Below are 14,984 nucleotides of genomic sequence, written 5' to 3' on the forward strand. Positions count from 1 at the left end.
CACAGGGGATGCTGTTTAAGCAAACAAAGAAGTCCTCACTACAAACCTACAACTTAGCTCAGGTCAGGGGTTCACGGGTTTAACAATGGGGGTTTCTTTGCTTTCCTCTCTCTGGTCTTAGCTAATGGATCTACACTCCATTCATTTGGTTCGCTTTCTAATTAAAAAGAAACAAAACTGAGACACCTTTTAGGCCTTCTCTGCTTTTTTCAAGGATCAGGCTTAAAAATCGGGGCTAAGAAAATGGTCAGTTTTCATCTGAAAGTGAAAACTAAGAGCCATTCAAAGCACTGTGTAAGTAATTGCCTTCCAAAGGAGATCCTATTTCTACTGAGAAACCTAAATGACCGAACTGAAACCAAAGAGTAATCCAGTTACAGCAAGGACACATCAGCAGCACCATCTTCCAGTTGACCCAATGCTCACATCACATTAGTCAAAGATAAGGCCAAGCTATTTTGGCAGCTTTAGTAAACCTGCTGTGTTTTTGTTTAGTTTCTGGGTTTTTTTTGGGGGGGAACACAATCTCAAATTAATCTATCGAGACATTTTAGGAGCACAGGTATAGCTCAATGGTTTAGCTCCTGTCTTGTGGGTATGAGGCCAAGAGTTTGATCCCTGACACCACCCACATGCCAAGTGTGATGCCAATAGCATCACAAAGTTATGGCCTTCAACACACTGCAAGGAAATGTGTGTGTGTGAGAGAAAGAGAGAGAGAAATACAGACAGACAGCAGACAGAAAGACAGACACTCCAGCTCATCACACAGAAGCAATAAAGAGAAGGGGGGGGATTCATTTTTCTTTTAAATTTTAGAAATTCTTAATTGGTGGGGGCCAGAGCAATAGCACGGTGGAAGGGCCTTTGTCTTGCATGTGGTTGACACAGGACAAACCTGGGTTTGCTCCCTGACATCCCATTTGGTCCCCCGAGTCTGCCAGGAACGACTTCTGAGTGCAGAGCCAGAAGCAAACCCCTAAGCCCTGCCGGGTGTGGCCCAAAAATTAAAAAAGAAAGAAAAGGAAGAAAAGGAAGGGAGGGAGGAAGGGAGGGAAGGAGGGAGAGAAAGAGAGAAAAAGGAAGGGAGGGAGGGAGGGAGGGAGGGAGGGAGGAAGGAAGGAAGGAAGGAAGGAAGGAAGGAAGGAAGGAAGGAAGGAAGGAAGGAAGGAAGGAAGGAAGGAAGGAAGGAAGGAAGGAAGGAAGGAAGGAAGGAAGGTGAAAGAGAAAGAAAGAAAGAAGGAAGGAAGGAAGGAAGGAAGGAAGGAAGGAAGGAAGGAAGGAAGGAAGGAAGGAAGGAAGGAAGGAAGGAAGGAAGGAAGGAAGGAAGGAAGAAAGGAAGAAAGGAAGAAAGAAAGAAAGAAAGAAAGAAAGAAAGAAAGAAAGAAAGAAAGAAAGAAAGAAAGAAAGAAAGAAAGAAAGAAAGAAAGAAAGAAAGAAAGAAAGAAAGAAAGAAAGAAAGAAAGAAAGAAAGAAAGAAAAGAAAGAAGAGAGAAAGAGGAAGGAAGGAAGGAAGGAAGGAAGGAAGGAAGGAAGGAAGGAAGGAAGGAAGGAAGGAAGGAAGGAAGGAAGGAAGGAAGGAAGGAAGGAAGGAAGGAAGGAAGGAAGGAAGGAAGATCAGTCCTTACTGGGCCTGTGTCATAGTATAAGAAGTAGGGCACTAGTCTTGCATATGGTCAACTAGGTTCAATCCCCTTTATACCATATTGTTCCCCAAGACAGCCAGAAGCTATCCCTGAGCTAAGTGCCAGGAGTAAAGTCTGAGCATCACTAGGTGTGACCAAAAAAATAAGTTTTTATAAGACCAGAGAAAATAAAAGTGGGGAAGGAGCTTGTCTTGCATGTAGTCTACTTGGGTTATATCCCTGACACCTTATATGGTCTCCTGAGCACCACCAGAAGAGATTCCTGCAGGCAGAGCCAGCTCAGATACTCCCTGAGCATCACTGGGAGTGGCCCCAAAACCAAAAAATATATATATATATATATTTTTTTTAACTTACCTGCCTTGTAATCCTGTCTAATATAATCAATTTTAAGACTAAAACTGCAATCATCAAATAAATACTGTGTAAACAATAAAATAAACAGTCACTTGATGATAATCATTTGATGTTTAAAAATATGGGAACACATATATGTACACATATATAAGGACATATACACACACAAACACATCGATATATTCTTACCAGATTAAACTCTGGCTGTAGATTTAAATATCTTGAACATAGAAAGCCATTCTTTTTTTTTAACTTCTTTTTTATTTAAACACCATGATTACAAAGTTGTTCAAAATTGAATGTCAGTCTTACAATATGCACCCCTTCACCCATGAACGTTTCCCACCACCAAAATCTCCAGTTTCCCTCCCACCCTCCCCCTAACTGCCTATGGTCTCTCTCTCTCTCTCCTCTCTCTCTCTCTCCTCCTTTCTAAACACTATGGTTTGCACTACAGTTAATGAAGGTATGCCATGCATATCACTTTAACTCCATCTAGTACCTAGTTATTGTCACAAGTAATCACTACCAATTACTGTCCTAATGGCCCATTGTTTGCCCTAACTGCACTTCTCCACTATTTGTGGCAAACTTTCTACCATGGACTGGTCCTCTAGGTCTTCCTTAGAGAGCAATTCTTATTCAGGTTCACTTTGTTGGAATAAACCCTTACCACAAGACAAAGTCCCCAGCCTAGAATCATGAACAGGCAAGATTTTCCAACCAAAGAGCTTCTATTCCAGAGAGGTAATAATATATGCCTACCTTCTGAAGAAACTGTAAAAATTATACTGTAAAAATATAAATTCTAGAAGGGAAATGCAAAACTGAGACAGAAATAAAAATTTGAGCTCCCAGGGCCAGAGACAGAACAGTAGGCAAGACATTCCCTTGGACACAGCCAACCCAGGTTCAATTTCTGGAACCCAAAGGGTCCCCTAGCTTTGCAAGGAGTAATTCCCCAGTGAGAAGCTAGGAGTAAACACTAAGTATGGCTAAGGGTATCCTAAAACCAAAAAGACCAAAAAAAAAAAAAAAAATTGGTATGACTGCCTACATTAACTTGCCATTAGAGGATAACATGAGCAAATGACCCTTGAGATTTTATTTATTTTATTGGGGTATCACTCAGAATTCATAGTAAGAAGACATTATAATTTACATGTAAACATACCATACATTTGTTGGGAGAGATTAAAAATCATCGACCTAGAGACATGATGCAGAATTTGATATAGAAGGATTTTATAATTGCTTATATGCCATAAAATTGTTGGGAGGAGTCAACAAAACTGTGCTAAGAGAAGCATTTCAGAGTGAATGGTCAATAAAAAGTTATTTGTAAGGGTCAGAGCAATAGCACTGCAGGGACAGCATTTGCCTTGCACATAGCCAACCCAGATTCAATCATCAGCATCCCATAGAGTCCCCTGAGCATCACCAGGATTTATTTCTGAGCACAGAACCAGAAGTAAGTCCTGAGCATCTCTGTGCAGCCCAAAAACAAACTCATAAGACAGTTTTAAAGGAAGTTGGCACTTGTAATTGTTGGGTATTTTCTACCCTAACCAGGCCAACAGGCCAACCAACCCAGTTATAAAGAGTTCTTGAAAAAGACTGTCAGAAGTTTATGAAATTAAACTATTTAAAATTATAAATGAGGTGTACCTAAGGGAGATTTTTCAATATTTGCAAATCCTAGGATAATTACCCAAAACTAGCACAATTTGCAGCATACCTAATGAAGTCTTCTCCTGTTCTTCAGTATTCTGCCAGGGAAAAATATATAATGAACATTATGGGCTTGGTGGTAACATGGAAAATATGAACCATACAGATCATTCTTCAGGAAGCCTTAGAAATGAAAGAGATAACAAAGTGGACAAAATTCATAAAAGCTGTCATTTTAGGACCAGAAAGATAGCACAATGGGTAGAGTGTTTGCATTGCAAGCTGCCAACCCTGGTTCGATACCTGGCATTTCATATGGTCCCTCCAGCCTGCCAGGAGTAATTTCTGAATGTAAAGCCGGAGTAATTCCTGAGTGCGACCAGATGTGGCTTCAAAAACAAAAACTAAAATGTCATTAAAAAAAAAAAGAAGTGAAACTGAGGAAGAAGCTTATCTAGCAAAACATGGGAATCACAAGTGGAAAGGCTTTGTATGATCTAGGGTTCAGATGGGAGAAGTTGAAATGCATTGGAGAGCTTCATTCTAACCAAGAGAAAGTCCAACAAAAATCACATGAAATGAAATTCGCATTTTATTCTGATTGCAAAGGGAATCCAATCCCACTGGACTAGAACACAGAATGAACAGAGAGGGGACAATAAGTTGAGCAGGCACGGATGAGGGAATGATCAGACCCAGAAATCAAGAGGATGGATTAGACTCAGCTGTTTGGATGTTGCCAAAGAGAAGGAAACACTTAGATATTTTTTTCTGGTAGCAGAATCAACACCTTTCTCAGGGACTGACAGCAGTGACCAGTAGGACTCATATGCATCATTCTTAGGGGGCTGGCAGCAACAACACCTTATTTCAGGGTAATGTCAAGTCAGCACTGAGACACTGAACAATGTTAGTGCTCAGAGAAACAAGCTGGACTTTAAGAGTAGATATAATCACAGCCAGTTACAGATTTCTCTGTTCCTTCTCCACTCCCATTGCTTCACATGACTAGCCTAAAAAAAAAAAAAAAAAAAAAAAAAAGAGTAGCTATAAGAGTAATCAATAAAAATCTACAAAGCAGAATTTAGAACATGCATGAAGAAGGAACTCCAGATATGTGAGTTTTTGAGAACATGTGTCTTTAAGAAAACTACAAGACTGGGACTGGAGAGAGTACAGCAGGCAGGGCACTTGCCCTGCATGAACTGATCCATATTTGATCCCCAAAACTACGTAGTCAACCCAAGCAGCACCAGGCATATAGACCTGGAGACTAGACCAGGTAGTTTTGATGGGCCTTGGCAATGAAAGGTCCAAACAATACTACTGATCAGCTGACCAAGAATTACCAGGAGTGCCCCTGGACTACCTGAACTGCTTGGAAGGCTCAAAAATCAAAACAAGAAATAAAATGATAGAGCCTGGGAGAGAGCTCAAAAGGCAAGAGAGAAAGCTGAAGAGTAGTGGCTAATGGACAAGAGTAAATGCTATGTATACATGCAGGCATAAAGGAGGCCCAGTTTTAATTTGTCACACAGCATATGGGTCCCCGAAAGTGCCAGAAATACACCCTGAGCACCTCTGTATATGGACCTAAGCTTTCCCTTCCCCCCCAAAATTTTTTTTCTGGGTCACATTCAACAGTGTTCAGGGTTGATTCCTGGATCTGCACTCAGGAATTAGTCCTGGTGGGCTCACAGTGCTACATGGGACAGCAGAGATAGATCTCAGGTGAGCCATATGCAACGCTAACTCCCTACCCACTGTACTCTCTCTCCAGCCTCCCCCTCAAAAATTTTAACTATTTTAGCAGAACTGTCTAGAACAGAAGTTAGTAAACTTAGTGGCCATAGGTCTCTGGTGCAAATAATACTGCCATTATTGCAAAAAATATTAATGGCGTTGTGAAAAAATACAAATATATTTAAAAATTAAAATGTGGTCTGTCAGCGGCCAGAGTGATAGCACAGCAGTAAGGCGTTTGCCTTGCACACGGCCGACCCAGGACAGAGCCCGGATCAATTCCCAGCATCCCATTTGGTCCCCCGGACCCTGCCAGGCGCGATTTCTGAGTGCAGAGTCAAAGTAACCCCTGAGTACTGCCAACTGTGGACCCCCCCGCAAAAAAAAAAGGCAAAACAAAAACAAAAATGTGGCCTGTCAACTCCTAGTCTAAAGCAGAAGTTGTCATTGTGGTTTGGGACTAGCAACATCAATACCACCTGGGTCACTAGTAGAAATACAAATGACGTGCTAAGTCAAGAAACCAACTCTGAATAGTAGGGATCCAAGCAATCAATATTACTACAAATCAAGATGTCTACTAGTGTTGGACATCCTCTGGCCAAGAAAATCAAGTGCTTAGATATATCACTCATAACATATAATCATCCTAATTATATTGTGACTTCAATAAATTTAAAGTATAATTCTTAATATAGATTCAATGAGGCTAGAGCTATAGTAGAAGGGTTAAGGTACTTGCTTTGTATCCCCCAGACACTGGCTGAATACCCAGTTTTACTTATGGTCCCAGATCATTACTGGGGTCATTCCTGAGCACAGAGACAGGAATATAGCCTCTAAGCACTACTGGTGTGTCCCAAAAGCAAAATATTAAAATAAGTTAAAAGGTAAAATCTGCACAGCAGGTAGGGCATTTGCCTTGCACAGGATAGATCCACCCAAGTTTGATCCCCAGCATTCCATATGGTCCCTCAAGCACCGCCAGGAGTAACCCCTGAGCACTGCCAGATGTGACCCAAAACACCCCCAAAAAAAGAAAAGAAACAAGGATAAAATAAAATGCTGAACTGAGCAAAAAATGAAATAGTAAATATTGGTACACTATAAGGTAAGTCTAATACATATGGAATTAAAACTTGTATTTATGTTTGCTTTTATTTTAAGATGTATGTGTTCATTATACACATGTGATATATATGTATGTATGTATACAAGTGTACATAAAACCTAATTTTTAATAAAAGATACATACCCACCTATGCTGGAAACATGAAGAGGATGCTAGGATCACACCGAGCAGTATAAGAAAAAGAGATATAGCCCTTGGGCAACAGAAGACAATAAAACGTTCATATCCCCTAACTTCTGTATCTCTAATAGCATTTGGAGAAACTTATTTATAACCTCTACTACAATAAATAACATGCTCCAGTGGGAGAGCATACGCCTACAAAGGTCCTGAGTTCAGTCCAGGTCACCCTGGTGGCCTACATGATTCACAAAAGTCACAAGGCCTGAGTTCCTTCTATCCTATATTTTCTAGGCACCTAGCAGTGCCCAGGGATTGAACAAAGGCTTCCTTTATGCACTTCTTACTAGGTATATCCCAAAAGCAAAAAATAAATAAATAATAATAATAATTGGCAAAGTATAGCAGGTAGGGCATTTGTCTTCCACAATTGACCCAAGTTCAATCCCCAGCATCCCATTTGGTTCTCTGAAGTCCACCAGGAGCAATTCCTAACTGCAGAGCCAGAAGTAATCCCTAAACATTGCCAAGAGTGGCCCTAAAAGAAAACAAAAAAGCCAACTTAGAGACTCAGTAAAAAGTGTTGATGCCTGAGGGTCTAACTGGGAAGTTGTCATAGAGGATCCTTTAGAGTGGGATAGCACAAGAACTTTGGAGGTGAAAATCTCTATAGACATTCACAAATACTCCACCATTGAAAACTAATAATAAATCAAAAGGGGAGGGGATAAGTGAGAAATTAATTTCAGAATGTAATTGAGACATTTTGTTTGTTTTGTTTGAGGGTCACATCAGGAGATGTTCTAGTGAAGAACAGGTAACCATCTGGGGTGCTGGAGATGCCAAGGATCAAGCCTGAGTCAGCAGGGCAAATGCCCTACCCACTGTACTATTGCTCCAGTTCAATTCAGAAATAATTTAAAAGGAACAATAAGCCTCAGACTCAGAACTGAGAACTGAAAAGAAATGGGGTGAAGGGGCTGCAGGGCAGGAAAGGCCTATTGAGTAACAATACTGGGCTGGGGTCCAAACCTGGGACTCCTACATGCAAAGTATGTGCTCTAGCTATCTTCAAGTCCCTGAAGACATTTTGTATTGGGTGGAGGGACACTGGGAGTTAATCAGGACTCAGTCCTCACTTTACACTCAAAGATCAGCCTTGCAGGAACTCGGGGAACCATATGTAGTGCCAGAGATAAAGCCAGGGTTGAGTTTAGCAAGTACCTAAACTGTACTATTTCTCCAGCTACCATTTTTTTTTTAACTTTATATACTCACTGATTTACTTTGGGCCTTGATTTGGGGCCATACATGGCAGTGCTCAGGCACCACTTCTTGCAGTGCCCAGGAGACTACTGGGTGTGCCCAGGATTGAATGTAGTTTAGTCATATACAAGGCAAATGCCCTACCTGCTATATTATCATTCCAACCCACTTTTAATTTAAAGAAAATAATTTGTAATATGTTTTTGAAAGTATAGTCCTGGGACTTGGGTATTGCTCAGTACTCAGAGGCAATGACCTGGCATGTATATGTCCCAAGTTTGAATCCCTATACTACAAGACTCCCCAAAACAGCCAAGTGAAACCTTGAAGCCCCTAAGTACCAGTGGATTTGTCCTAGTGGCCTGCCAGCAACACTACCAAGTATTAAACATTCTCTGGTCACTGAGCATGACTGAGGTGGGTCAAAAAGAAAGTACATTCTTGCAAGCTTCAAGAAACATACATGTGTTTTATATATTTATATATACATATGTATGTGTGTATGTATATGCATATATATACATACATACATATATATTCTCCATTTTAATGATGGTTTATATAAGCATGAAAAAAAATTTTGGCGTCACACCCGGCAGTGCTCAGGGGTTACTCCTAGCTCTACACTCAGAAATTGCTCCTGGCTCAGGGGACCATATGAGATGCCAGGATTCAAACCACAGTCTTTTTGCATGCAAGGCAAACACCTTACCTCCAAGGCATGAAAATTTTTATGCTGTTAAGCCTCATGCAAGTGACATCTAACATCCTTAATCTATTTTTTTTTTTTTTTTAGTTTTTGGGTCACACACAGTGGCACTCAGGGGTTACTCCTGGCAGGCAATGGGGACCACATGGGCCAGATACCTGGATTTAAACCACGTCCATCCTGGAATGGCTGTGTGCAAGGCAAACGCCCTATTGCTATGTTATCTCTCTGACCCCAACATCTTTAATTTTTAACCACAGTTATAATGCTAATTGCTTAGACTTTTTTAAATAAAGAAATACAGATGGAAGATAAAATCAAGCACTACTTCTAATTAGGAATATTGAGATATTACAAAGTTTCCTTCTGAAAACCATGCCAAATATTTGAATAAAATCAATGTGCTTTCAAAATCTTAAGGAATTAGGGTCATAAGTGTTATAGTACAGTGGGGAGAGCAGTGGCCTTGCACAAGTACTTCAATTTGATCTTTGGCATCCCATATGTTCCCTTGAGCATTGCTAGGAGTAATCCCTGAGCTCAGAGATAGGAATAATCCCTGAGCCCTGCCAGGTGTGGCCCCAAAACAAAACAAAATCCCAAAATTTTAGGGAATTGGGTTTTAGTTCTCAGCCCATTTTAAATCTGTAAGTCATCTAATGCCAGAATGATTTTTTTATCATGTAGATTTAAGCACCTTCACTTGTTCAAATATTTAAGTGTGAGGACCTCTCAGGGCCGGAGGGCATGATTGGCATGTACAGACACCCCCAGATTCAATCACCGGAACCACATGATCCCCACTACCATCACCATGGGCAGCTCCAAAATACAGAAATAAAAACTATCCAAGCATGGCTGAAATGTGCTAAGACTGACATTCCTGTGCGTGAGAATGCATACGTTTGAATAAATGAGAACCAGCCTGCACTGCCTACATTTGATATGAATCTGGTTCATTTGCTTTCACCTCCTACTGCACCCCACCTCTTTTCACACCTAGGAGAAGGCTCTATGCCAGGTCATTCTGGTTTAGTGCTCCCAGAGACACACTTCCTTCAAATTATTGGCCCACATCAGAAAGGTGTGAAGCCAGCATACAGGTCTCTTTTTTTTTTTTTGGGGGGGGGTCACACCCAGTGACACTCAGGGGTTACTCATGGCTATGCGCTCAGAAATCGCTCCTGGCTCGGGGGACCATATAGGATACCAGGAATCGAACCCAGGTTCATCCTGGGTCAGCCATATGAATGGCAAATGCCCTAGCTGTGCTATCGCTCTGGCTCCTGCATACAAGTCTCTAACTAAAGCAACACCTCACAACAGACTTAAGCCTCAGAAGCTGAATGTCTCTCTCTGTCAGGTTCCATGCCTGTCAAGTCAAAAAAATTCTGCAAAGGATATGGAATGATACAGGACGTAATGCGTTTGCCTTGACTACTGCCAACCTGGGTTCAAACTCTGGCATCCTATATAGTCCTCTTGAAGCCCACCAGGAGTAATTCCTGAGAGCAGAGCCAGGAATATCCTCTGAGTACCACTTGGGTTACAACAAAAATATCAGAAATTAATAACAATTAATAAGAAAATTTAGGGGGTTGGGGTTGGGCCACATCTGGCTATACTTAATATTTACTCCTGGCTCAACACTCTAACTCTTAGCTGGCTCAGCAGATAATATGAGTACCAGGGATTGAACCTAAACTAGATGCATGCAAGAAGAGCCCTACCTAACATACTATTATTCTGGCCCCATAAATTGTTTTTTTTTTATTTGGGGTCCACACCTAGCAGTGCTCAAGGATGATTTCTACCTATGTGCACAGGGTTCAAAGCTGACAGTGCTCAAGGGACCATATGTGATGCTGGGGATCAAATCTAGGTTAGACACAAGCAAAGCAAGCATCCTACACACTGTAATTCCTCTCTAACCATAAATACTTCTATTTAAGGAACCAGAGTAATAATACAGCAGGTAGGGTGCTTGTCTTGCCCACCACTGACCTGGGTTCTATCCCTGGCATCCTGTATGGTCCCTGGGAGCCACCAGGAGTGACCCTTAATGCAGAGCAGAGTCAGAGGAGTAAGCCTGAGTAGTGCTAGATATGGCTCAAAAGCAGCAGCGACAAAATTATATATATATATATATATATATATATATATATATATTAAACTTTTTTTTAAAGTTCTGAAACCACAGCTTAGTAAGTCAGGTTCTAACTACCTTCTATACTTTATTCAGTGACTGAGAAAACACAAGAGAATCTCTTGACAGTGATGTTTAAGTTCAATTCCACTTAAGATAGAGAACTTAGGGGCAAAGCAAACAGCAGGTATTTTTTCATCTAATTTCAGCATACTCGAACCATCTAGAGAGCCTGGTCAACAAGGAACACTGCACAATAGTAACAATCCGTGAACTCAACCCTTTAATGCAGTCAGCTGCAGAATCATCAATTCTGAATATTTTAGAACCCAAAATGGTCCTAATTCTTTCTACTGTGAAAGCCACTGTAACTGAATTCAGACACTGAAAGGGTGGAATAGCAAACAACATAGTGGCTCAGGACTGGCTTTGTTCATTCCACAAATACTTGTCAAAAACTGAAAACTGGCAGCCCATTGATCTCCGAAGTCAACTCTAGGACCTGTTAGGTTTGACCGGAAGAGATTTCTTAAATATCTAAACTATTAGCTAATACCTTAAAATGTGGGCTTATTCAGAAAAATCCAAAATTCTACTTTCTCCTGAACCACCGGAAGCTCTAGCTATCCTGGGCTTTTATATTCAGTTCAAAGAACTTCCAAGTAGAGTGGAGCAACAGTTATGGGCCCATCCTTTAAGGTCCTTTCTTGGCCCTCTGGCCGGCACTTGGTTTATAATTTAGATAGGACAACATTTTTTTTTTTTTTTGGTTTTTAGTTTTTGGGTCACACCCAGCAGCGCTCAGGGGTTACTCCTGGCTCTACGCTTAGAAATCACTCCTGGCAAGCTCAGGGGATCATATGGGATGCCAGGATTCGAACCACCTTCCTTCTATATGCAAGACAAATGCCCTACCTCCACGCTATCTTTCCAGCCTCAGGACAACATCTCTTTTAAATTTACAATCCTCTGCCAATGAGCAAATATCCCCCTCTATAAATTAAGACTCAATCTGCAAGTGAAAAGGTTGAGTTTAAGTTTTATTTGTAAAGTAATATAATGGCACATTCAGCCTCTCATACCTAAGTATTTGAAGAGTTTCTATAATGTACATATATTACAAATATAAGAATGCTTTTCATTGGCCCATATATTACAAATATAAGAATGCTTTTCATACCTAAGTATTTGAAGAGTTTCTATAATGTACATATATTACAAATATAAGAATGCTTTTCACTGGAAGGGAGGGATTCTACATCCACTCCTGGAAATTCAAAGTGACATGACTTGTACACTTTGACCATTAATGAAATTAACAATGATATGACATGTATCAGATCTGAGAAAAATAACCCAATCAGCCATGATCAGGAAATGTTCCTTAGAGACTTGGAAAAATGCAGATTCTTCCTCCTTACAACAACAAATAACAACAACAACAACAAAATAAAAATCCTGATAATATTGATACTTCAATTGCACCAACGTGGCCACAAAAGGTTTAAACAAACAAGCCTAAAACAAGGTTAATTTTAATCATAATTTCGAACTTGACAGAATCTATAAGATATTTTAGCAAGAAATATAGCAGTGGCTACATAAATTATGATTACTGTCTATATGGTCCTAAAATACGGCCCTCGGGCCACATACTGTATTTGTTCTGGTTTTGTTTCTTCACTTCAAAATAAGATATATACAATGTGCATAGGAATTTGTTCATAGTTTTTGTTTTTACTATAGTCTGGCCCTCCAATGGTCTGAGGGCCAGTGAACTGGCCCCCAGTTTAAAAAGTTTGAGGACCCCAATTTTTGAGCTGTTGTTTTGTGGAAAACTATGGAAAACAGGGGCCAGGAAGGTGGCACTAGAGGTAAGGTGTCTGCCTTGCAAGCGCTAGCGTAGGACGGACCGGACCGCGGTTAGATCCCCCGGCATCCCATATGGTCCTCCCAAGCCAGGGGCGATGTCTGTGCGCATAGCCAGGAGTAACCCCTGAGCATCAAACGGGTGTGGCCCAAAAACAAACAAACAAAAAAAAAACTATGGAAAACAGAAAGTTACTTACAGATACTAGAATAACAAATTAAAGGGGTAACGCTTACAACATGTTTTCATCCCTGAATACTCGTATCCCAAAGGAACCACCATACAGGGGGATGGAGACTTTGTTGTCTGAATTCAGACAACAATCTACTTTACTATAGATTTTTAATTACTGGGCAAACACCAGCTATTCTTAGAAGTGAAAAAAAAAAGAAAAAAAATTATGCACTCTTTTACAAAAACTGTTTTGTTTTATTTTAAGACACAGCTTGGCTTGGAGTTCTTCAACCAATAAATCTAAAGATTCACACCTGTTTCAACTTCAAAGAGAATCCACTATTCAATAACACCAAGGCGCACAGGAGTATTACATTCTGGAAATATCACACCACTGATTTTTAACCTCTTTATTCTTCTACAATCTGTGTTTCTTATGCCATTAATTACCCGAGTGGGCATTGACTCTTGTCTCCAAATAAAAGCCTGCACAACCGAAAACACACGTGCATCTTCGTCCCATACAGTTATCTCGACAGAGATTCACTCTTAACTTGTCCGTCCTAGGACCTCTAGCAAACTTTCACCTGCGGCCAGCTCAGCACTAGACCACACCCCTGTGCAGGTGCTGCAGAGCCATGGGTGTGACCGTGCAAAAAAAAGTTCCAAAGTACAAAATCACACGTGCCTGCGGAGCCTCTTACACGAAAAAAGAAGCGCCCACAAATACATACATACATACATGCGTACATGCATAGACACACACCCGTGGCCAAGGGCAAGGGCGGACTCGCCATCCCCATCCCTCAGGGTCACCGCTGCTCCTCTAGAACCCGGACTCTCCTCCTTCCTTCCGCGTCTCCCCAACTCTACCACGCTAAGGGGGGTCTCCTGGGTCCCCCAACTCCCCTTACTCCCCAGCTGGAGCAGCGCGGAGAGCTGGCATTCAAGCGCGCCATGTGGAGAGCGCGCAGAGCGCACGGTTCTGGGTGTCGGATTCCACGCGCGCTTGGTCCCACGCCCTCTATTCCCTCGGCCTCCGGGGGGGACTCTGCTCCGTTCACCCCAGTCCCCCAAATATGCCTCGGACCCACGCGTTCTTGCCTGGTTGGGGTCGGTGGCGCGAAACACGTGGCAGGTCATCTGGGAGTCGGGGTCTTCGGGCTGCGCTTTGATCAGGTAGGCGAAGTAGGTGAGGTCGTGGCTGTTGTGGATGAAGCGCGCGATGTGCTGCGCCTTGTGCTCGAAGATGAACACGGCCGAGTTCGGTTGCGGGGTCGTGGGGACCCCGGCACCCGAGACCCCGAGCCCGGGCCCGGCGGGGATGCAACGCAAGAAGGGCGCGCTGAGCACTAGGAGCACCTCGCGCGCCCCGGGCGCCCCGCCGCCGCCCGCTTCGGGCTTCAAGCTGCGCCGGCGGATCTCGGCCATGAGCCAGGGCAGCATAGGCAGCGTGGTCCTGCGATCCAGGCACGAGCTCCCCACGTACCACAGCCAGAAGCGCTTGTCCCCCGCTTTGCCAGCAGCCCCCGGTTCCAGCGGGTGCGGGAACGGTTCGTCCTGGACGCAGCTGGGGGTCTCCATGACGCGCGCGCCTCCTCTCCGAAGGGGCAGCACGGGCACGGAGAAGTCAAGCGCGCCGCGCCCCCCAAAATCCCGCGCCGCGGAAACAGTGCCCCCGCTGGAGCACTCGTGGGGGGTACACACCCCTGAGCCCCGAACTCGGGCGCCTTTTAGCGGCCCTGCCCCATGCGCCCCTTCCCCGGGCGCGCTGCAAAAGCTCCGGCGGTGGGCACGGAGGGCCGGGTGGCGAGGGCGGGTTACAGTGGCATCGTCCTTTCCTGGTTTGCTCCGGGGAGTTTCGCCCCCTTTTCTGCCGCAGGACACGGCCACGGGTTCCCCCCGATCGGCGGCTGCCCAGCGCTGGAGCTGCAGAGCCGCAGAGCGCGCCTGGGGCTGGCACTGGGGCGGTGCGCGGCAGAAGTGGGGGAGCACTTTGGGGCGGAGCTGACTCCTCCCTGAGTGCCCGGCGAGCCACCTAGAAGGTCAGGGCAGCCTGGCAGGGGCTTTGGCACGGCTCGGTCCTGGGGAAGGCCCAGTGACAACTCTCCCGATGGAAAAGAACCAAACCAAAACGTGGCCGCGGCCGC

General features: G+C 43.3%; 1 protein-coding gene across 2 annotated transcripts in view; it reads right to left on the minus strand.

The window, feature by feature from the left end:
* The window catches only part of TBC1D4 (TBC1 domain family member 4), a 200,308-nt gene extending 185,547 nt beyond the window's left edge, over positions 1-14,761 (minus strand). For both annotated transcript variants that reach the window (XM_049778922.1, XM_049778921.1), the window contains exon 1: positions 13,939-14,761. In XM_049778922.1, the coding sequence (XP_049634879.1) occupies positions 13,939-14,418 (480 nt within the window). In that variant the 5' untranslated portion in view covers positions 14,419-14,761. The remainder of the gene's footprint in view (positions 1-13,938) is intronic.
* Positions 14,762-14,984: the final 223 nt, after the last annotated feature.

Source organism: Suncus etruscus, chromosome 8 (assembly GCF_024139225.1).
Source record: "Suncus etruscus isolate mSunEtr1 chromosome 8, mSunEtr1.pri.cur, whole genome shotgun sequence".
In the NCBI taxonomy this organism is placed as follows: domain Eukaryota; kingdom Metazoa; phylum Chordata; class Mammalia; order Eulipotyphla; family Soricidae; genus Suncus; species Suncus etruscus.